Source organism: Thermothelomyces heterothallicus (genome assembly GCF_042370625.1).
Source record: "Thermothelomyces heterothallicus CBS 202.75 unplaced genomic scaffold P884_scaffold_17, whole genome shotgun sequence".
NCBI classification, from domain to species: Eukaryota; Fungi; Ascomycota; class Sordariomycetes; order Sordariales; family Chaetomiaceae; genus Thermothelomyces; species Thermothelomyces heterothallicus.
Genome location: NW_027192578.1, coordinates 53,213 through 77,007, shown reverse-complemented (window position 1 = coordinate 77,007; position 23,795 = coordinate 53,213). Strand labels below are relative to the sequence as shown.

The window sequence follows — 23,795 nt, the reverse complement described above, 5'->3', positions numbered from 1 at the left end:
CTTCTCCTTCCCCTCTCCTTTCTAGTCGCGGTTGCCATGGGTAGCACCTTGGCAAAGTAGCGACGAAGGGGATCTCTTTACGCGCATTCTTTAGAAACATGGCAGCCAAAAGAAGCACTCGGGAGGAACCCTGCAGGCACCGTGGACAGGTTGATGAGTGTTTCTATTCCCATCATCATACACCCGACGAGTTTATTTTGTACAAGAACAACTGAGAGTCAGGCCAGGAAAAAAAAATTGCGAATGGACCGTTTCGCCTTTTCCTGGTCTCGTGATATATTATACAACCCGCCCTCTCACCGGGAGGAAGAAGGGGGGGGGGGGGGGAGGGGCTTCGGCCAGCCCCACGCACGCCCCTACGTCGCTCTCTCGGTAGCCTAGGACGAGGGCGCGCCCAAGTTAGACGACATCTCCAGCCTCTGCACGTTGGCCTCCTTCAGCACCAGGTCCCAGTTGATGTGCTTCCACCACTTCTCGGCGTAGCCCAGCTTGCCGCGGTCGGGGGCGCCGACGCCGAAGCCGTAGTCCCACAGCCAGACGTGCTCCCACGTGTTGATGCACAGCACGGGCAGCAGGTCGGTGCCTCCCGGGGCGTGCTCGACCTTCTTGGCGACGCTGCTGTTGCGCTTGCCGGCGCCGTAGGCGGTGCGCTCGAGGTACGACTTGCCGGCTTCGACGGCGGCGTCGGTGGTGGCGCCGGCGGCCGTGTTCATGTCGACCTCCTGGCGGCGCCAGTGGGCGGCCGGGTAGGGGGATCCCGCGGCGTAGGTGGCGAGGACCTTGAAGGCGACGGGCAGCCCCGGCTGGGACGTCTTGACCAGCCACACGAAGCCCGGGCCGAACATGGACGCGGCCGTGTAGACCATCTCCCGGCGGAGCGTCTCGATGGAGCCGAAGGACCTCTCGAGGTGGACGCGCAGGGCCTCGGGCATCTCGACCGGCTTGGGGGTGAGGTGCTTGAAGAAGAAGTGGTTGTTGTGGATCATGCTGGCGTAGTTGAACAGGGGCGCGGAGGCGGGATCGCGGGCGGTGCTGAGCATGATGTCCTTGACGTGTCGGGACTCATAGTCGCTCTCTGTTTTGGACAGTCGGTTCCAGTCAGTCTATGCCTGCGACCACCATGTTTCTCCCTTGAATCATGCACGACCCGCCCATCGCAGGCAAGAGGGTAAAGCAAAAGCGACGAGAGGGAAAGAGAAGAAATTAGAACATGCCTGCTGTCAAGGCGTTCAACTTCTCCAGGAGGTGTGTCTGGTACTGGGTCCACGCGATGTTGAATGCGGCGGGGGAGAGGAAGTCGGCGATGCCGTTCTGCGACGCCTCGTTCTTCAGGTTGTACTCGAGGGGTGCGATCGCGTGGATCGATCGTGCGCGGCAGGCCAGCGGCAGCAGGGTCGACGTCGCCGGCGTGCCGACACGCGGCCGCAGCGGTATCCTTAACCTCGGGCGCAGCATCGTCTGTGGGTGGTGAGGTGGTATCGGAAGGGTGCAGGAGGTCGGAGGAGAGCGGGTGGGTGGTGTTGTTGCTGGCCTCCTCGTCGCCGCTTTTTTTTTTCTCGTCTCGCGCCTGCCAACTCTTTTGGCCGGGACGGCATTGACGCCTAAGAATTGAGGCAGTGTCGAGGCCCAACGGGATATCAACACCCTAACCCTGGCTTTTATCTGTGGCCAGGAATGCGACCGTAACCGTTCGCATCCTTCAGACTACGAGTCAACTCAACTTGCACGGCTTCACGTGAAGCTTACTCTCTCCCCACATTTGAAATGCAGTATGATTTCTCGCTATCGCATTCGGTGCCCTGATGCCCGATGCGCATTGTATGTACAGTACACAACAGAGATCTTCCCTCAAACGCCCACCAACTCCGTCCCAAATGCAGACCAGACAATAAACGAGTCGTAAAACGGAATCCCCTACGACTGAGATACCAGACAAACCCGCCACGGCCTACACAACAGAACGTGCAATAACGACGGCAATCGGCATTCTATACAGCCGCCCGCTTCCACTTCCCTCATTAACCCAGCTTCATCCCAAGGCTCCCCCGTCAGATGTCGTCCTCCACAATGCCCAGCACATCTAGCTCGGTCCGAACCATTCTTTCAAACTCCTCCCTGTCGATCCCCGAGGCTCGCGAGAGCAAGAACAGGCTCCTGATGCTCCGTGAAATGTGTTGTTTCACCCCGAATTCCGCCTGCTGGCGGTTCTCCGCTGCTTCCTCCAGCTTGGCAACCGTTTGAGAGGCGGTCGAGCTGGCGCTACCGGGCCGGGGATGAGCCATCACCCACGACTCCTCCTGACTAGCTCCGGAGCCGGACGAGCGCACCGAGTCGGGTTTGATAGGGATGGGTTGTGCCAGATTTGAGCCATTGCTTGCTTCCTTCGCCGAGTCCACTGCCCCGTTGGCGTTGTTTGCCTTGACAGGCTGTGTCTTTCCTAGGCCCAGGGGTGGCAGCGGCTCGACATGCTCAGCATTCTCCCCGAGGTTGGTCTCCTCGTCGGGGTCGTGGTTGTCCATGGCCGGCTGGACCGAGTCGTACCGGGCGAAATAGGCATCCTCGGCTTCGGTGGACTGGCTGCGGTTTATATCGGGCCGCAAAGCCAGGCCGCCGCCGGCACCGGGAGCGGGTGAGCGCTTCATGGCCGGCGTCCTAGAAGGCGTCGCGTCGTACCGAGCCCAGTAGTCATCATCATCATCGTCGTCGTCGTGGTCGTCGTGGTCGTCGTACGCGTCAGCTTGTGCACTCCAACAACCACCGTTAGTGCGGGTTGCCGCGTGGCTACCATTCGCGGCGGACGGCGGTGCGTTGTTTGTGGATTTCGAAGCTCGGAACGACTTCTCGGCCTCGTCGATGCTGGCAAACCCGCCAAACGAGGCGAGGAAAGAGGGGTCGGCAACCCCCACTTCGCCGACTCGCCAGCCATCGCCACCACCGTCCGGGTCACCGGTGCAGTAGACGAGGCGGAAGAAGAGGTTCAGCTCCTTGAGCACGACCATGGTCTGCAACGTCTCCTCGTCTATCCTCTTGTATCTAATGCCGACTTCCTGGTCCCAATCCAGCTCGATCTCGCCAGACACCGGATGGGGCTCCAGGTTCACGCTCCGGGCGATGCCCGTTAGTTCGGCCACCTTGGAGGGCGTGTAGGTCAAGAGCCGAATCCATGGTTCCGAGCTGGCCGACGCCAAGAGCTGGACTCGCTGTCGGAGAATGGGCGAAAGTGATGGCAGGACTGTCGTGGCAGGCTCCGTCGAGGAGGCCGCAGCAGGGAGGGTCGAGAGCACCGGCGCCACGGTGCTTCTGACGTCCGGAGCGGCGATGTTGGAGAATGCTGGCAACGTGACGGCCATTGTGACCAGCTGTTGCAGAAAACTGGTCTGGAGTGCGGACGACTTGGAAACTGAACCTCAAGCTCTGGCAATAAGTAAGAGAAAAGAGGAGTGGCAAGAACGGAGAGAAATTGCGAAGATGCGAGTCTGTCTCGGGCACTGGAGCACTTGATCACATGCAACAGTCATCACCCGCGCACAAGGCAACTTCGTCACTCAAGCTCGATTCAGCGACGGCGGTGCTCGAGCACAAAAAAAAAAAAAAGCAAAGTTAGCTCCAAGAGAACCATGCGGCAAACAACAAGAGGACGCTGGCGCTGGGCCAGGCGCGAAAAGGAGCACGACCGGAGCCGGAGGTACGGTTGTCCATCCCCGCGACCCCGCCGAAACCAAGAACCTGGGGAACCGCGATGGGTGCAAGCACTCCGAGCTGTCTGAGTGGTCGCTGCTGCCCTTCCGTACCGCCGTTGACCCACTCCTGTATTGTTGCGCATTTCAGCCACTTAAAGGTGCTCCAGATTCGGGCGGATGGAACCAATAACTAAACACAAATCACTTCCTAGTTATCGATAACCCTGCCTTATCAGAAAGGGTCAAGTCCATATTCGGAAGTTGCTAGAAAAGGTTGAGCGAGCATACATACCTCGGACGCGCTCTTGAGCGGTAGTTTGACCTCCCCGAAAATCGTTTACCTCATACCATTCTCTCTTTTAACAGTGCTCGCGGCTCTGACCCGGCTCGTTAATCTGTACTTGCTTGGAGAATAGTGAAGCTGCACCGAAGACGTACTGTACGGAGTACGGATTACTCTGTGCCGTTACACTAGTACGAAATTCTGCTAAATAAGCGCTTGTGTCACTATTGCATATCAAAAGTGTCCGAGAAAGGTTATTGGCTCCTGCAGATTTCGGACGAGCGATGTTGTCACCACCAGAGCTCAGTCGCCAAAGACATAATGCAAGCAAGGCACATCAGCTAGTGTAAGTCGGAGGACGAACACTAGTTCAAAGCGACAACCAGGGGCGAAGACCATTCCGAATGCACGACGTCGTTGCTTACATGTCTGATTCTCCTGCATAAAAGCGCGAGCGCGGGCACCCCCGAAACACGGTGCCCAAAATTTTCGGCGCAATCAATCTCGCTGCACGCGCGCCATCATCCCGAAGGCAAAACACGCGACCAGCACAGCTATCAGCGCCTACCAGCGCCTATCAGCGCGGCCCTCAGAGCAACACGCTGTAGAGAGCCCGGGCGCCTAACCGGACTCGCTGGATGAATGTCACTCAAGGGCGAACACCTCAAAGATGAGGGCACTCGCCTGGAAGTCACGGCTGCCGGGGCCACCGCGGGCCTGATTGCCCGGTATGTCGTATCCTGGAACACCCCGTACCCCGTCCCATCGCCGTCCATCCATCATGGTCGCGGCAAGCAGAACAGAACACTGACGCCAGGGAAACCCGCAGCTTCGTCATCGCCCCGCTCGACGTCGTCAAGATCCGCCTCCAGCTCCAAACCCACTCCCTCTCGGACCCCCTCTCGCACCGCAACCTGCAAGGCGGGCCCATCTACAAGGGCACGCTCCCGACGATCCGCCACATCCTCCGCCACGAGGGCCTCGCCGGCCTCTGGAAGGGCAACGTGCCGGCCGAGCTCCTCTACGTGTGCTACGGCGCCGTGCAGTTCACCGCCTACCGCTCGACCACCCTCTTCCTGCACTCCGCCTTCGGCGAGGGCGCCCTGCCCCAGTCCGCCGAGTCCTTCATCGCCGGCGCCGTCGGCGGCGGCATCGCCACGGCCGCGACCTACCCGCTCGACCTCCTCCGCACCCGCTTTGCCGCCCAGGGCAACGACCGCGTCTACACGGGCCTGTGGCGCGCCGTGTGCCAGATCAGCCGCGAGGAGGGCCTGCGCGGCTTCTTCCGCGGCCTGGCGCCGGGCCTGGCCCAGATCGTCCCCTACATGGGCTTCTTCTTCGCCGCCTACGAGACGCTGCGCCCGCCCCTCAGCGGCCTGGAGCTGCCCTTCAGCTCGGGCGGCGCCGTGGCCGGCACCATGGCCAGCGTGCTGGCCAAGACGGGGACCTTCCCCCTGGATCTCGTGCGGAAGAGAATCCAGGTGCAGGGGCCCACCAGGGGCAGGTATGTGCACAAGAACATCCCCGAGTACTACGGCGGCACGATCGGCGCGGTGAGGACCATCCTGAGGATGGAGGGGTTAAGGGGGCTGTACAGGGGTTTGACGGTCAGTTTGCTGAAGGCGGCGCCGACGAGTGCCGTCACGATGTGGACGTACGAGAGGGCCTTGAGCTTCTATAGCGGGCTCGGAAATCGGCTGCGGGAGAGAAGGGAGGATAGTCTGTGAAGGATGGTATAGAGAGATTGAGAATGTGATACCCTGATTAGACGATAGACCTCTACATACACTACATTCATAGAACCAAACTCGTAATGCTAGCAAGAATGATACGCTCTATGGCCGCACCTGGGATAGACCCGGGGCTTTCTTCACGCAAAGCAGAAAAAAAATTGGTCTATCCGACCGGAGGTCTCTCTACCCCTGTGATACAAGCAGAGAGGGACGTGCTGCTCGCCTTGCCGCTCGCCTTGCCGCTCTATTCAGCAAACTTTCTACACTCGGGGTTCCCCAGACCCCCGCCTCCCTCTTTCTCTTCCTTTTTGAGTTTTTGTCTTTTTTTCAATATCTCCCTCCGTTCGTTAATACGCCCTCTCCTTCCACTACAGGGGCGTCCTCATTTTCCCTTTCTCACCCACTCCTCCAACGCCTCCCTCGCGCCCCTCACACCCTCGTGCACCTTGTTCTGCGCCAGCTCGGCATGCAGGCGTGCCATGTACACACCGTTCTCGATGCCCTCGCGGACGCGAATATGGGCATCCGCCACCGCGGGCACCCGCTTCTCGTACTCCCAGATGAGCCCGCTGACGTTGCCCATGGTGACGGGGATGACGGTCCATGCGGCGCCGAGGCCGAAGGCCAGCGGGGTGGCGCCACGCAGGAGGATGTTACGGTTGCGCGCCACGATGCTGCCGGCCATGCCGGCCACCAGGACGTAGATCAGGCCCGGCATCAGCTTCTCGCCCGACTCGCGGGGGGGCGCCAGCGAGGCGATGGTCGACGTGAAGGACCGCTCGAGCGCAAAGGCCCTCGCCATGGCGCCGTTGACGGCGTCCTCGGCCACGCAAGCCCGCGCGTAGAGAAAGAGGCGGGCGCGGCGGATCTGCGCCGCCAGCCGGTCGGTCGGGGTGGGCGCACGGGTGCGGACCACGGTTGTGACGTCGGGTTCCAAGGCGGACTGCAGCTGCGCGGGAGGCGCGGCCGGGGAAGTGTTGCCGGCGGCGGCGTCAACGGCATGTTCTGACGGAGCAGGTGAGGTGGGGTTGGCTGCTGGTACGGGCGCAGGCTTCGCTACGGGCGGGATGTCGAAGTCGTCGTCGTAGATGGGTTTTCTGGACTGCAAAGTGCCGAGGTCGGGGTTAGTCCGGCAATCTTTGGGAGACGCTGGAACGGAGGCATGAACACACGCACATATCGGCGCTCGCTGGGGGCTTCGGCGTGCGCGGTCCGGGGGTAGAAGCCGACACTCCCTACGAGGGCGGCAGCCGCCAACGGCGCAACGGGCTGTCAAAAGACGATTATTGCTCGTCAGTACTCGCCTGATTTCTCCCGAGGTCCCGAATGGCGCCCAAATCGGAGTTCGCGCACGAGCACATACCCGCTGCAGCAGCACTCTGGCGGCCATTGTCCACCCAATTGAGATGTCCCTCGCGAGCACTCGAGGCTTCCGGCAATCGGCGGGCAAAAACGGTCCCGTTTGGTGGTGGACGGCGGGCTTTGGATGCTGAGGTCAGAGGTTGCGGAAGCGTGGGCGGGAAACCAGGATTGGACGGCTGCTACTCCGTAGTTAGCGGGCATCGGATGCGGCTATTTCCGGGAAGCGACCTGGGAAAAAGCGATGAGCTGCCTGGCTATTTCGACACACTTGCTAACTTGATTTGGCACACTAGACCATGTCAAGGCTTCCATCTCCACGAAATTTACTCGTACTCCGTACAAGTACGAGACGGGCATCCCATTCGGCTACTCTGTACGGAGGTTCTTCGTGTTCCATAGTCATTGGAAATAACAAGCTTGAACCATCTCGATTTAACCTATCATCAGGAGAGTTTGGTATAGATATCATACAAAAGATGCAATGCAAAGAGGACTAGCCCCGTTTCCGTCGACGCTATAGATTTTTAAAGAGGGCGTGCGGCCAATTTGGTTTAGAGCTCGAGGTTCTTGACTTTGGGAGGTATGTAACTACAAGTAACTACCTGTGGGGCTCCGTCGAAGTACGGAGTACTCGGCAATTCATGTAACAACTTGGTGTAGCAATAGCGCGCCTCAAAATGATTGCTCCCCCTGTAACTTTTTTTTTTTTTTTTTTTTTTTTAATCCAGCCAAAACCAACACCAACTTGAGACAATTGGAGTCGAGAAAACCACCAAGCAGCTCCGAGGTGCAACCAACCGACGGGCATACATCGCCGACAAGACCCGCCCGCGACCCGTTCACGTACCTTAGCGCCTCCACGGCTCGACCCGGCTGCGTCATTGTGGTAGCGACGGAATTATCGGCACCGTGACGCCCCGCCTGACCGAGGAGATATCGCTGCCTCGCGTCCTCGCGGCCGCAGGGGTTCACCATGATGAAGGCAGTCGCTCGACCCAGGCAATGGCAACACCAACGATGGGTCTGCTCGAGCTGCTTGTCTCAACGCGCGGTACCCGCCCTCCAACGGCGCCGGTTCAGCAACTCTCCCAAGTCGGCCGCCGTCGAGTTCGAGCCCATCATTCCCGCCAGTCATGCGCCGCCGCTGTACCGTGACGAGGACAACACATTGCGCTCTGTTTTCGATTACCCCCGCTTCTGGCGGGAATTCTCCAGTCACCCTGGCGGCGTGAGCGTCGGCCTCTTCCGGAATGCGTACCTTAAGGAGCCCCGTGGCTTTCTCACCTTTGCCCGCGTGAGCTTAAGGAAGGCCCGGGCCGTTGTCTCCAAGGTGCTGGCCGCATCGTCTGTCCAGGAGTACCGCGCCATCGTCCGCGACCTCGACCGCCTGAGCGACATCCTCTGCCGAGTGCTCGACATGGCCGACTTCGTCCGCGTCACCCACCCCGATCGCAACATGCAGCGGATGGCGAGCATGGCCTGGGATATGGTGTACCAGTACATGAACGAGCTCAACACCATGACGGGTCTGCATGACCAACTGGCCGCCGCCATGGCCAACCCCGATGTCACGGCCGTCTGGTCCGAGGAGGAGAAGACGGTGGCCGAAGTCTTGAAGCTGGATTTCACCAAGTCGGCCGTCAACCTGCCCAAGAAGTACCGCGATCGCTTTGTCGAGCTGTCGTCCAAGATCAGCGCGGTCGGGTCCGCCTTTGTGCAGGAGATGGCGCCGGATCAGGACGTCATCGTCCTCCCCAGCAGCGACCTGCGCGGTATGGATCCGCTCCAGGCGCGGGAGCTGACCCGGGGCGGCAAGGTACACCTTCCCACGATGAGTGGGCAAGCCGCACTGGCGCTGCGGACCGTCCACGACGCGGACGCGCGGAAGCTCATCTACTACGCCTCTCGCACCGCGTCTCGTCGATCCGTCGAACTGCTCGAGCACCTGATGAGACTGCGGGCCGAGCTGGCCACGCTCTCGGGCTTTGAGAGCTACGGCCACCTGGCCCTGCGCGACCGCATGATGGCCAGGAGCCCGGAGGCCGTCGACAAGTTCCTCCGCGCGCTGGCCGAGAACAACAGGCCCAGGGCGATGCAAGAAATGGCCGAGCTCCTGACCGAGAAGCGAAAAGCCTACCCGGCCGTCAAGCGACTCGACCCCTGGGACAAGGACTACTACTCCGACCTAATCCGTCGGCCACTGCGGCTGACGGGACGCCAGGGCGACCTCCTCTCGCCCTACTTCTCCCTCGGCGTCGTGATGCAGGGCCTGTCGAGGCTTTTTACCGACCTTTACGGCATCCGGCTCGTTCCCAAGCAGCCAGTGGTCGGAGAGACGTGGCATCCCGACGTGCGGCGCCTCGACGTCATGTCGGACACGGAAGGCCATGTTGCCGTCCTCTACTGCGACCTCTTCTACCGCCCGGACAAGTCGCCGAACCCGGCGCACTTCACCGTCCGGTGCTCGCGCGAGATATCCGAGGCCGAGATGGCCGAGGTCTGGCAGCAGAGCAAGCAGGACCCCGACGTGCCCCCGTTTGCGAGCCCGGAGTACGCCGCCAACGACGGCATGACCTTTTCGAGGCAGCCCAACAAGACCATCAAACAACTGCCTACCATCGCCCTCGTCTGCGACTTCCCGCAGCCGTCCGGGCACGGCGACCAGCAGCCCGCCCTGCTGAGCTTCTTCCAGGTCGAGACCCTCTTTCACGAGATGGGCCACGCGATCCACTCGGTCCTGGCGCGCACCTCCTTCCAGACCGTGTCGGGCACGCGGTGCGCGACGGACCTTGCCGAGCTGCCGTCCACCCTCATGGAGTACTTCGCCGCCGACGCGTCGGTGCTCGGGCAGTTCGCGCGCCACTACGAGACCAACGACCCGCTCCCCTACCGCATGGTGGCGCAAAAGGTGCGCCAGGCCCGCCGCTTCGAGGCCTCCGACACGGAGAACCAGATCATCCTCGCCATGCTCGACCAGGCCCTGCACTCGCCGCGCGCCGCCCAGCCCGACTTCGACTCGACCGAGATCTTCCACGGCCTGCAGCGGACGTACGGCAGCGCCCCGCCGGACCCGCCGGGCACCCGCTGGCAGGGTTTCTTCGGCCACCTGTCGGGCTACGGGAGCACCTACTACAGCTACCTGTTCGACCGCGTGCTGGCCCAGCGCGTGTGGGAGGTGGTGTTCAAGTCGGGCGACCGCGGGGCCGCGCTCAGGAGGGAGAACGGCGAGCGGCTCAAGGAGAGCCTGCTCAAGTGGGGCGGCGGCCGTGATCCATGGAAGTGTCTGGCCGAGGTGCTCGGGGATGAGAGGCTTGCGGAGGGCGGGGAGGCGGCGATGGCGCTTGTCGGGAGTTGGGGATCTACAAGGCAGAATTGAAAAGAGAGGGGCTAATAGATTATTATTATTATTATTATTCCTACACCACTATGCTAAAGCATACCAGATTCTCTCGAGTTAAATACAAAGGAAACTATACTATATAGGCTAGATAAGGGGCTAACAGATGTTATTATTATTATTATTATTATTATTAGTCCTATACTACTATGCCTAAGTATATATTAGAGCCTCCCTAGTTAAATACAAAGGAAACTATACCTAATAGGCTAGGTAAAAACCTCTGCCCCTTCTTTTATTACCTAATCCCAAATTATTATAGTTTTATAGATAATAGGCTAGATCTAACCAGCCTACTAATAGGGATAACAAGCTAAGGGTTAATACTATAGCTTAATAGCTACAAATGGCTATAGCTTAGATAGGCTATAAGATATAACACTATAGCAGTATTCGCGCCATAGGCAGCACTCCTAGACTAACTAGTATGGTCCGTAGAAGTAGTAATAAGATACATTAATTCTTCTAAGTTGTCAGGAGGGCCTACCACTAGGCTAACTTGGCACGGAGGTAGCACTATCATAGGGCCTGCTAGATGGGTTCAAGCTGGGTTCGTAGGTAGGAGAGTCAATTATCTTTCTAGGGCAGGTAGGTAGGTTGTTTAGAGGACTGATCCTTAGGGAGCCAAAACCTCCCTCTCGGATCTAGGGTCTAATAGGTACATTTTATACCCCGAATCGGCCGCTCGTTCCTCCGGCTATACCCTGACCGTGCCTATTGTTTATAGGGTTATACCCGTTAGCGCCCGGTATAGGCCTTCTATAGCTTGTCCCTAGGTCCCTGGCCGGATCGGGTTACGTTTGTGACAATTTACTCTCCCTCTTAAAGGGCCTATCTATAGGCCCTATTAGAATAGCTTTAATCTGACTTTGTTCTATAGTAGCGTTTTGACATTCTTTTAGTGTTTTATACTTATTATTTAGGCCGTGATTATACTATAATTAGGTAGTGTCACGGAAATATACATGTAGATGCCGCCTAGGCCACCAGCACGGATAGGCCAATCAAGCCGGAAGGACGGAAGGAACCAATCATAACGTAGGAAGCACTACGAGCCCTACCATACACTGGCTTACGATCACCAAGATCAGTGTAAAGTCACTAATCACGATAAGCGGCTCACCAGGATCACTAACCAAGGACTAATCAGGGTGATCCAGGAAGGTTATATATACATATAGATAGTCACTCGTTTCGGTAGACTCTAGGAGTTCACCAGTAATAGCAACTTCCCTATAATCACAGTACTTATACCAAGCATTGCTAACTACTATAAGAGATAACTATAGTATTATTATAAACCTTTTGGCTTCACCAAATCCCTTAGACGACCTACACGTTTGTTCCGCCTAACCTACCTTTGTCTAAACCCTTTTAGAAGAAGTCTAAGTTAGGTTTGTCATACGTTACTATCACTCCCTTTGTTCTATTATAGTTCAGAACGGAGGTGACTTTGACCTTGACATCGATATAGCTACTAGCGTCATGGCCAAATAGCTGCTTGCCTAGCTTGGTTAACTCTAGTAGCAAATCTAGGAGTTAGACCAGAGAGACAAGGCTGCTCAAGCTCGAATCAAGGAACTCGAGAACGGCGAAAAGCACTCGTAGAAACTAGTTAACAAGGCCTACGCCAAAATCAAGGCGCTCAAGACTACCAAAGCAAGCTATATCAAGATCGAACTACCTAGCAAGTACAGAGGAACCAAGGAGGACCTTATAGGGTTTTTGATAAACCTCCGATCCTACTTCCGGCTTAATAACGATAAGTTTCCGGACGACAAAGCTAAAGTCCTCTATATAGCTACGAGACTAGAGGGCAAGGTACTTAGATGGTTTGAACCTACGTGGAATGACTATCTTACTAAGGAAGATGAGGACAATCAAGACGCCTTTATATAGGTAGTCTTTTGATCCTACGACTATTTCGAAGAAGAGCTTTAGAAGGTCTTTAGCGATAAAGATAAGAAGATTTACGCCTAAGAAAGGCTCGCCAATCTCTAATAGACCAAGTTAGTAGCCTCCTACGCTATATAGTTTAGATAGGACATACTCAAGTCTTAGCTTAATGACGAAGCATTAATATAACTATTCTATAATAGCTTGAAGGAAAAGGTTAAAGACAAGCTATATAAGTACGACTGGCCTGAAACTCTAGATAAATATATTATATAGGCTATTAGAATTGACGATCGGCTCTATATATAGGAATAGTAGAAATAAGGTCGAATAAATAGAACCACGGTTAAGGCTAACGATAAGAAAAAGCGAGTATACGTTAGTACCTCGTATAGGATATATCCTGGAGCTATAGATATAGATATAGTATAGAAGTAGGACAAGAAGAAGACGGCTAAAGACAAGTCTAATACTATCTACTATAACTACGGAAAGAAAGGACACTATAAGTAGGAATATTAAAGCCCGAAGAAAGATTAGAAACCAGTCCTAGGAAAAGAAACTATAGTTATCGACGAAACCAAGGACGTCATCGAAGTAGTAGCCATAAGCTACAAAGACAGGGATAGCAGCACAGACAGTCTCGAACACGATAATAATAGCAAAGACGAACAGACACTATACTCCGAACTAGTCACTATAGACCCAGAAACAGGTATTATCAAATAAGATACGGCAGGGGAGTATATACCACCGATTTCGATTCTCCTAGCCTTAAGGCAATAGGGTTTTACGGTTACATAGAGACAGGATAGATCGTAGACAACCGACACCTAAGGAGTCGACCGGCCCGGACTAAATATCTTGTTCCTTTAGGAACAGATCGAATAGTACCATAATAAAGTTTTCTAGCTTAATACGGAGTTATGTAAATAGGATAGACGCCTAACTCGACTTACCTAGTAGAGTGATAAGATAAGGAACAAAATAAGGGAACTCCGACGTATTATAGAAACTATCAAAGGGGAATAGCCTATGACGTACGATAGACCTAATAATTATACTAAGCACTTTGATAATTAGCAACTTAGCTACGATATATAGAACCTAGAGTACCAGTTTATATATACAAACCGTGGAAAAGACGAACATATATAGGAAAGCTACTAGAAGAAACATTCCTACCTTAGCATTAGGGCACCTACGGTCTACATATAGTAGGAAGGATTCGGAAAAGAATTCTAATATCTTCTAGGCGACGCTATATAACTATACCCTCGACATAAGGTATATATACAAGTGCCTTAGTTCTAGTATATAGTATACGAATGCCGATACCACTTTTACGACAAATTCGAAAACAATCACTAGCCAACCTGATAGGAAAACGGGGACGGAAGTTTACGCCCCATGGAATAGGTCTATAACGCGGGAAACAGAGCGGCCGAATTACTCTAGAAGATCGAAACCCGGAGTTTAGAAGGCATTATAGTAGTTCTAAGACAAGCCTAGCCTAGGTACTACAGAACAAGATAAGATATATAGGACTTATGCTAGAATAACGATTATCTTTATTATAAGGACGAAAAGAAATCGCGAATTTGGGAGCTTTAGACGAAGCTATAGTACGTACGACGGAAAGTATAACGAACCTAATGGTAGGAAGCTATAAGCACTTAATAGCTTGTAGAAATAAGCACGATCGACAAAGCCGCCATCAGCTAAACAATCGGAGAGGTTAACATTAACCTAGGAAACGGGTTAGGGCCCTTCGAGGGGCCCGAAAACCATTAATGCCTATATAGTAGCAAGTGGTAGCGTAATACAGGAGGAACTAGCGTAAGAAACCACTATATCGAGACCTCCTGGCAGAGATATAGGAAATCGCCGTAATCTTTGGATAACGACGGCAAGACAAGCGACTATAGATAATAGTATAATAGAAGCAGCACAAAATGCTCGTACTAGTAGATAGTAAAGTAGAGATAAACCTAATTTTGCTAACACTTATAAATCAGCTATAGATACCCTAGAGAATGAAATAGAAGCATAGTATAGTTAAAGGGCCATTCCTAACATAATAGGTATATAGGGAGACCAAACCAATCGATATCACTATAGTAGAGAAGACCATAGTAGTCGTATTCAGCATTATAGATATAGGCGACGACAAAGATATAATACTAGGACTACTATAGTATAAAGACTACGACCCGGACATTAGCTAGAAGAATGGTAGCCACCTACGACCCTAAATAGAGTCGTATTCGACCAGCGTGATAGGAAGTACGCAAGGATCACGAGCGGACGATGCTCAAGGGAAGGCATATCCTACGGATCTACCATAAGAGACAGGCAGTGGCAGACAGACCACTACGGACTCTAGAAGAAGCGGTATAACAATACTAACGTTACAACAGGAGGAACGAGCTAAACCGCTAATAGCTATTCTTTCCGTTGACAAATACGGAGTACTATAATTAGAGTAATAGGTTAAGATAGGAGAAATCGCTAATATCGCTATAGATAGAACCAAATTTGCATACTATCAGAAAACCGAGAAACAAGACAAGACTAGGGAAGTACTAAAGGAGTACAAAGGATACCTAGCATTTAAACCAAAGTATCTAGAAGGATTACCAGAATACGGCCCATAGGACTATAAGATTAAGCTTAAGGAAGGAGTATAACTAAAGTTCTTTAAGATTTACTATACGAGCTAGATATAGAACAAAGAACTTAAGCGATACTTGGAGGAGAACCTTCGAAGAGGATATATCCGTCCGTTAACATCGCTAGCAGGCTACCTAATCCTATTTATACCTAAGAAAGACGGAAAGCTACGGTTATATGTCGACTATTAGCAACTTAACGAACAGACCGTAAAGAATCAATACCCGTTACCACTAATCTCACGGCTCTAAGATCAGTTAGCAGGAGCCTAATATTTCACGTATCTTGACTTACTATCGGCCTATAATTATATATAGATCAAAGAAGGCGACAAGTAGAAAACGGCCTTTAAGACACCCTATAGCTACTATAAGTACCTCGTCATACTATTTAGACTTACGAACGTACTAGTAACGTTCTAAGCCCTAATTGATCAAGCTATCTGCCCCTTTCTCAACAAATTTACGGTATATTATCTTGACGATATACTTATCTTCTCTAAGACGATAGACAAACACCAGAAGCACGTAAGAGTAATACTAGACGTATTACACGCGTATAAGCTATTAGTTAACAAGGAAAAGAGTAAATTCCACGTCAGGAAGACAGTATTTTTAGGATACAAGATATCCCTAGGACAAATTCGGATAGAACCCTCAAAGGTTAAAGCTATCAAAGATTAGCTATAACCGACGTTAGTCATAGAAGTACAAAGTTTCATCGGGTTTACAAACTTCTACCGGATATTTATTAGGAACTTTAGAGCGATCGCGTAACCATTATACGAACTTACTAAGAAGAACGCTAAGTTCCAATAGGAAGAGCAACACGAGTAAGCATTTATATAGATTCGCGACGCTATCACTAAGGATCTAGTACTAGTATTGCCAGACCCTAAGAAGCCATTTAAGGTAGAAACGGACGCTTCAGACTATACTATCGGAGGACAGTTAAGATAACAAGACGAACAAGGGAAGCTATATCCTATAGCCTTCTTTTTAAGGAAGCTTGACAGACCACGTCTCAATTATCTAATCTATAATAAGGAACTGCTTACGATTATCAAAGCTTTTAAAGAGTAACGACTATATCTTAGTGGTACGATCGAACCAATATAAGTATACACAGATCACAAGAATTTATAGTACTTCACGATGACGAAGGAGCTTAACGGACGACAAATACGGTAGGCAGAATTTCTCGCGGAATTCAACTTCGAGATCCGCTATAAGAAAGGTAAAGAAAACGTACGAGCAGACGCTTTAAGCCGACGAACGGATCATACAGAAGGACGAACGGAAACAACGCCACCGTTATTTAAGGAACGAAAAGACGGAACGCTATATTACGAAACATAGACACCCGTGGAAGATGATCTACTCGACTCGTTCCTAGAATGCTATACAATCTTTCAAGAAGAAAGGATCGACAAGGCATAGTATCAAGTAGTACCTAGACTAGTAGTACCTAACGGAGTGGAAGAAAAAGATAGGAAACTCTAATACCGAGGCAAAGCGTATATCTATAATAAAGACTAATAACTACAAATGATTCGAGAACTCTATAAGTCGAAACTCGGAGGACACAAAGGAGTTACGAAGACTATCGTATAAGTCAAGAAACATTACGACTTTCTATAGTTAACGGCACGAGTTAAGGAAGTCATATAGAGCTATAATATCTACAATCGAAGCAAGATAGTACGATATAAGCCGTACAGGCTACTTTAGCTACTACTAACAGCCGACAAACTATAGAGTTTAGTTATAATAGACTTTATTATGAAACTGCCAGAATCTAAGGACATGGCCACAGGAGTAATCTATAATAGTATTCTCACTATAGTAGATCGCCTAACTAAATAGGTATACTTCTTTCCCTATAAGGAGTCCTAGATAGCTAAATAGCTAGTAGACGTGATCTATTAGCAAGTTATATCGGTATACGCTTGGCCATAAGAATGGATCACCAACAGAGACACCAAGTTCGTATCAAAGTTCTAGCAAGCGTTAATGTAACGATTAGGAGTTAATAGTAAACTGTCAACGGCATATCACCCGCAGACTAACGGACAAACGGAGCGACTAAACCAAGTTATTAAGTAGTACCTCCATTCTTACGTTAATTACCAGTAAGATAACTAGGTTATACTATTGCTAATAGTATAACTCGCCTATAATACGATGCCGACAGAAATGACCAAAGTCATACCGTTCTTTACAAACTATAGATACGAAGCAGACCTTAGGCAAGGACTAGAGGTCATAGTGCTAAGAGCAGTAGTCAAAGTAGAACAGATGTACGTACTATACAAAAAACTTAAAAAGGAACTCGAGTTTATCAGAACCAGAATAAAGAACCACTACGACAAACATAGGCTCGAGGGACCTTGCCTAGAGAGGGGAGACAAAGTCTACCTAATTGTACGAAACTTATAAACCAAATAACCAAGTACGAAGCTAGACTTTAAGAAGGTCAGACCCTTCGTTATCAAAGAACGAATCTCGACATCTAACTATTAACTATCGTTACCGTTATCTATACGACTACGGACAGATGTTTTTTATATTTCACTTCTTAAACCAGTACTAAAGAACGCCAAAATCGCTATAAACATCGAAGCAAAGGACGAAGAGGAAGAATAGGATATCGAAGAAATCCTAGATTTACGTATTATCAACGGGGAACTGTAATATCTAGTTAAATAGCTTAATTTTAGAATAGAAGACAACTTATAGGAGCCGATCAAGAACCTAAACTACCCTAAGAAACTAGAACAGTTCTACCGGAGGAACCCTAACCGACTACAGGGGCCGACTTAAGAACCTAACCGGCATCTAAGAAGGAAGAAGTACCGGTAGGAGCTAACCCTAGGGACAAGCTAACTACTTCCTAGTCAATTACGCCAAAGGCACCTAATATCTACACCTGACCTGTCAAATCCTATTCTTCCGACATCGGGGCCACTACCCTATCCTCCTTATCTAAACCCTATATACCTCGACAAACGAACTCATTACTCTGGTTACGTAACATTTGTTTTTAACGACGTAAACGTGTAAGGCGGCTTAAAGTTTGCTAAAGCAGATCCTCTGCCGCCAAAATTTCCTCCTCTAGCCTATCTTACTTACGCTAGTTATATAATATTACGACAAGTCAGAATGGAAACAAGAAGACAAACAGAAGCCACTTATAGAAATCCGCTATATTCGGCCTGTTGTAAGACTTTCCCTTATACGTATAATTTAAACACCTCTTAGAATTTCCCGATATAATATAATACTTCTTAGGTATTACACGCCAATAGTTAGAATACGGCATGGTTTCGGAACCGTCTCGCTCAATCACAGCGACTAAGACACGACGTTCACGCGTTGTATCACGACGGCATTTCTTCACACGGTCAGCCATGGCGAATGGCGGAAGGGAGCAAGGGGAGGAACTCACAGGAGCAAGTTACGAGAGGGTGTTAGCGCTATTTGAAACGACCTAAGAGGGCTTTCGGGTCGAAAGCCTCGGAGGGAGGGCATCGTGTCACGGAAATATGCATGCAGATGCTGCCTAGGCCACCGGCACGGATAGGCTAATCAAGCCGGAAGGACGGAAGGAACCAATCATAACGTAGGAAGCACTGCGAGCCCCACCATATATTGGCTTACGATTACCAAGATCAGTGTAAAGTCACTGATCGCGATGAGCGGCTTACTAGGATCACTGACCAAGGACTGATCAGGGTGATCTGGGAAGGTTATATATATATATAGATAGTCACTCGTTTCGGTGGACTCTAGGAGTTCACTAGTGATAGTAACTTCCCTATAATTACAGTACTTATACCAAGCATTGCTGACTACTATGAGAGATAACTATAGTGTTATTGTGAACCTTTTGGCTTTACCGAATCCCTTAGATGACCTGTGCGTTTGTTCCGCCTAACCTACCTTCGTCTGAACCCTTTTAGAAGAAGTCTGAGTTGGGTTCGTCATAGGTAGGTACTAGGTGCCTTTATATTTGTAGCTATATTACTATTGTTATAGTTATAGTTTAAGTGTTTTTATCTAAAGATTTGCTTTGTTATAAATATATCTGGTGGTTACCGTAGTGCTAGGAAGGTCTCTGCCATAGTAATAGAAATAATATTTGACTTTCTTAGAGGGCTGCTCTTTGTTCTCGATTCTCTTTTAATCCTTAATCTTATCCTCTGTAAAACGTTCTTATTTTGGCTACCTATAATATATTTTCCAATTTTCAAATCTTTATTCTTATATCTATAGCGATACTCTAGAGATTTAATAGCTTAGTATAGCCGACTTGCTACTATATATATAGTATTTATATGGTACCATTAAGGATATTAATGTAAATGATAAGGTTCCCCTTAACGTTTAATATATATATCCTACTACTAGCTCGTTTAAGTGTTTTTAGTGCTATTAGGGCTATTAGACAATCTACCTCCTAATAAGTATACGTTTTAGGAGCGATTCCCTAGGTATTAATAATAGTTTAGGCTACTAATATTATGACTAGTAATATAGTTAATCTTATAATTATTATTTAGTCTATATATAAGGTCGTTTCGGCCCTAAAGCTAGATACGGCTAACTCTAAGGATTTGCTTATACTTAGTAAGCGCCGTTACCGCTATATTACTATGCTTATAAACAATATAGCCGTTACTTTCGAGGTGGTCAAGAAGTACTACCAGTCTAATATAGGCCTTATTAATAATAGTAATAAGAAGATTACTTCTATAGGAACTTATTTATTTTTATTTATAATTTAATATAGATATTGATACATTTATAGGAGCAATAGCTAGTATATAGTAAGTTTATAACCAATCGTAAATATACGATCGTAGTAGCTAACCTATAGCCTAAGTTTAATGCTAATATAGTAGGTTTAGTCGCGTTTTAGTCTGCTTAATTATATACTAATATAGTATAGGTGCTATAAGATCTTATAATCTAGTAGTATTTGCTACTACCTTATCTAGAGCCTATTAATAAAGGCTATATTACTTAGTAAATAGCTAAGTATAAGTTTATTACCAAACTAGGTATACTTATAATAGGGGCCCTAGGTAATAAGGGCAAGGTAGCTTACTTCCTAGATAAATATATAGTAGACTTAGAGTTTATCTCTTACGATAGGTTTTGACAGGGTTTTTAGGGTAGCTATATTTTATTTTGTTTTCATTTTTTTGATTATATAGAGTAGATACCCCTTTAGCCCTAAATTGGTATTATAGATTCGCTCTACTAGTTCGCGGTACTATAATACAAATGTTTTTGTTAACTTTGGTAAGGCCCCTTTTATTATAGTTTTAGTATAACGTTAGCCCGAAATATAGGTTTTTACGATACAGCTTAGGGCCTCTCCTAGGGTACCTTCCTCAGGCCCTTTTCTATAGTGTTTTGATCGCTATATTAGGGTATATTACTATAGTAACGCGCCCCCTTAGTTTGTGTATTCTCTCTTAAGACATATATCTAGGCATTTTCCACAGGCGCCCTCTTCTTAGTCTCTTCCTATACCTCTTAGCACTATATTAGAGGCGCTCTATAGTCATAGCGTACTCTCTAAACTTATATACTTTACCCTATATATTAGCGATATTATAACAAACCCAACTCAGACTTCTTCTAAAAGGGTTTAGACAAAGGTAGGTAAAGCAGGGCAAGTGTATAGGTCGTCTAAGAGATTCGGTGAAGCCAAAGGGTTCACAACAACAGAGTTGCCTCTCATAGTAGTATAATGCTATTAGGAGTACTATAATTATAATTACTATCACTGGTGAACTCCTAGAGTCTACTATAACGAGTGACTATCTATATATATATATAGCCCTGGTGATTACTCCTGATCACGGTGATTATAAGTGAGCGTGTGGTGGTAATTACCTAGATTACTGGTAAACGTAGTAATTATAATGCTTCCTATGCTATAATTAGTTCTTCTGTCCCTTTGGCTTGATTAGCCTATCTATGTCGGTGGCCTAGGCGGTATCTATATATATATTTCCGTGACATGATGCCCTCTCTCCAAGGCTTTTGATCTGAAAGCCCTCTTTGGCCGTTTTAAATAGTACTAATATCCCCTGCGATCCTTATATATGTTTTCCTCCTTAGCTCCTTATAGTCCTTTGTACTATTAATTATACTATCTAACGTATATAGATCTTAAGTATCTATTCGTCGTAAGCGTCTAGCTTAGTTTATTTCCGATTATAGGTTTATAGTAATAGTATATTCCTATTGTATAGAGTATAACCAAGTGTATAAAATAATTAAAAAATCTCGCCATTATAAGGCTTATATACGTCAGGGTTATACTTACGATAGTTCTGGCGTTCTAGTTTCTTCTTATAGGTTCCCGTTCCCCTACAAGGGTATATCGCTAATCGCGACGTAGTAGATCATATTATATATAAGTAATATCGTTTAAAGGCTAAAGAGAAGGAGGCCAAAGCCTTGCTACGAGAATACTAGTATAAAGCTTCTAAGGTATTAGCCTATCTGACTTAGGTCTATAAATAACGAGAGTTCCTAGTAGAGAAGGGGGTAGATATAGTTATATAGGGTTTATCGAATCTAGACGAATTAGAGGCAGTATAATAGTAGGAATCGGGGGCTATCCTAGATATATAACTTAACGGTAGCGTTAACGTTATCGATTAGGGTACTATTTTCGGTTCTAACTTGCCTATAATATGACGCCATTTTATAGAGACTTACATCTTTGCGAATACCTCACTAAAATACGCGGAACTACCATCGCTAGAAAGCTCTCGAAAAACGCCATCCAACGCTACCACTTTCAACCGCGCGCGAGCCGTTGCAGGTGCGCAACAGGCACCGCAGGCGTAGGAACCGGACCCGACCGCAATCCGACCAAACCTCGTACGACCGTCAAAATTTTCACCATACAGACTACCTAGCGCCCCTAAACACAACGTCGATTTAAAGCCTATTGCCAAGCTACTAAGTAGGGAGGCCTATGGCTTCGAGCCAATCAAAGGGGGGCCTACTATAGGCCTGCCCTACCCTAGATATCAAGGAACTAAGGGGTCTTATTACGTAACTAGTTAACCTTATACTAAGCCCTAAACGGGGCAAGGTATAGGACCTTGCTAATAGGCTCTTATAGGGCCTTATAACCACTATTATAGGCCTGGTTCTAAACCTATAGGAACTCGTAGCCAAGGAAGTTAAAAAGGGGCTTAAAGAAGCCCTTAAGGCTACCCCCTGCCCTACCTAGGCATAGGTGGCTATAGGGCTGTAATAGGGGGTAACAGGCCCCTAAGGAGGCCTATTGTCGGCTAAGATGGTGCCGTTACGGGCCTTATAGGAGGTTATAATACGGAATACGAGCTTACAGGAGGACCTTAAAGCCTGAACCCTAGCTAAGATAGTCTAAGTAGTTAACGGAGCCTCTAGCCGCTAGGGAGCCGTCGCGGCTAGGAAGCTCCTAAGTAGGGATATAGTAATGGTCTTTAAGGATAAGGCTACTAAGGATTGGTATTTAGCTAACAAGTGATAGGTGGCTATAGCCTTTGGAGAGGAGGCTAGGGAGGTCGGCAGGGCCTATATAATCCTAGCCAAAGGAGTCCGAAAGGAGGAGCTATAGGGGGTTAGCGAACAAGACTTCAAGGGGGCCGTAGGCTTGTACTCGATCGAAACGGTCAAGTTCCGGCTGCCAAAGAGCCCGTAAAGGAAGTGGGCTACGGTACTCCTAGGCTTATAGGACCTCAAAGAGGCCTGGAAGGCCTATAACGAGGGCGTAGTCTAGGATGCCTAGGTGCTAGACTGTAAACCTTACTAAGATGCTCTAGAGCTAAGGCAGTGTTATAGGTGTTAGAGCTTTGGCTATACCTAGTAGTACTACTAGCAGCCGGCCTGCTATAGCCGTTGTAGCGTAAAGGCCTACGGGGAGGGAGGGAAGACTAGCAAGGCCTAGTGCCCTACCTACTCTAGCCAACTCCCTTATAGGTATACGGCCTATAGGGGCCCCTATACCGCCTAGTATAGGGGCTACCCGAAGAAAGCCGAAGCCTAGGAAAGGGCTAGGGAGGCCTACTAGTATAGACCCTAGACCTTCTAACTATTAGAGTAACCATACCAGAAGGTAGCCGTCGAGTTTGGTAGCTAGCCGGAAGGCGACGACCACTACTAAACCGGGGCTAAATGCCCCTGTAGGAGGCCTACCCTAGCCTAACAGGCGGCTAGGAGTGCCTTGTTTGACGCCCGACAGACCTATATCTCCTCTCTATAGCCTAGAGCCCCCTCCCTCTTATAACCGGCCGAGGGGATAATAGCTAAAGAGCTTACTACTACTATGCCTCCGTCCTCTGCTCTGGCTACCTCGAATACAAATTAAGATCCTTTAGTAGAATACCTAAGGTAATAAACAGGCCCTCGAGGTCCTATTAGAGGAGGCTAAATACGACCTACTAGCTATCTAGGAACCGTAGATCAACCGGTTTACAAGGTTAATATACTACCTCCGGGCTTCGAAATACTACCTAGTTTATAAGCCTAAGGGCAAAGTAGCTATTCTAGTGGCTAAACGGTTCCTAGTTAGCTAGTAGGACTATTTAGTAGAGGAGGCCTTCTACGATAGACCTATTCTAGGCCTTAGCCGGGCTAGAAGCGACCTATAGGGATATTACAGAACGTAGGAAATCCGACTACTACCTATAGGCCCTATATGTCTCCCTCCGGGGGACTAATAGGCCTGTACCGGTTAGTAAAGGGTGGGACTAGAAG

At 49.3% G+C, this 23,795-nt stretch overlaps 5 protein-coding genes across 5 annotated transcripts; 2 read left to right on the top strand and 3 right to left on the bottom strand.

Moving 5' to 3' along the window:
- Positions 1-311: 311 nt before the first annotated feature.
- P884DRAFT_286054 (mitochondrial 37S ribosomal protein mS42) lies at positions 312-1,487 on the bottom strand. The gene is made up of 2 exons (XM_069443805.1): positions 1,215-1,487; positions 312-1,075 (listed from the first exon to the last, which is right to left on the bottom strand). The coding sequence occupies exons 1-2, from the start codon at positions 1,453-1,455 to the stop codon at positions 378-380; spliced, it is 939 nt and encodes a 312-aa protein (XP_069296110.1). The 5' UTR covers positions 1,456-1,487; the 3' UTR covers positions 312-377.
- A 271-nt stretch (positions 1,488-1,758) lies between these two features.
- P884DRAFT_261377 (uncharacterized protein) lies at positions 1,759-2,763 on the bottom strand. Its single transcript, XM_069441551.1, has one exon. It carries the CDS (start codon positions 2,640-2,642, stop codon positions 2,049-2,051), a length of 594 nt encoding a protein of 197 aa, XP_069296109.1. The 5' UTR covers positions 2,643-2,763; the 3' UTR covers positions 1,759-2,048.
- A 1,425-nt stretch (positions 2,764-4,188) lies between these two features.
- P884DRAFT_226675 (mitochondrial carrier domain-containing protein) lies at positions 4,189-5,722 on the top strand. Its single transcript, XM_069439660.1, has 2 exons — positions 4,189-4,691; positions 4,793-5,722. Exons 1-2 carry the CDS (start codon positions 4,606-4,608, stop codon positions 5,688-5,690), a joined length of 984 nt encoding a protein of 327 aa, XP_069296108.1. The 5' UTR covers positions 4,189-4,605; the 3' UTR covers positions 5,691-5,722.
- A 356-nt stretch (positions 5,723-6,078) lies between these two features.
- Positions 6,079-7,086, bottom strand: P884DRAFT_204497 (apolipo protein O-domain-containing protein; the record flags this gene model as incomplete). The annotated part of the gene is made up of 3 exons (XM_069438582.1): positions 6,079-6,798; positions 6,873-6,965; positions 7,060-7,086. The coding sequence occupies 3 exons, from the start codon at positions 7,084-7,086 to the stop codon at positions 6,079-6,081; spliced, it is 840 nt and encodes a 279-aa protein (XP_069296107.1).
- Positions 7,087-7,796: 710 nt separating this feature from the next.
- On the top strand, positions 7,797-10,583 carry P884DRAFT_286050 (uncharacterized protein). The gene has a single exon (XM_069443804.1). The coding sequence runs from the start codon at positions 8,032-8,034 to the stop codon at positions 10,432-10,434; it is 2,403 nt and encodes an 800-aa protein (XP_069296106.1). The 5' UTR covers positions 7,797-8,031; the 3' UTR covers positions 10,435-10,583.
- Positions 10,584-23,795: the final 13,212 nt, after the last annotated feature.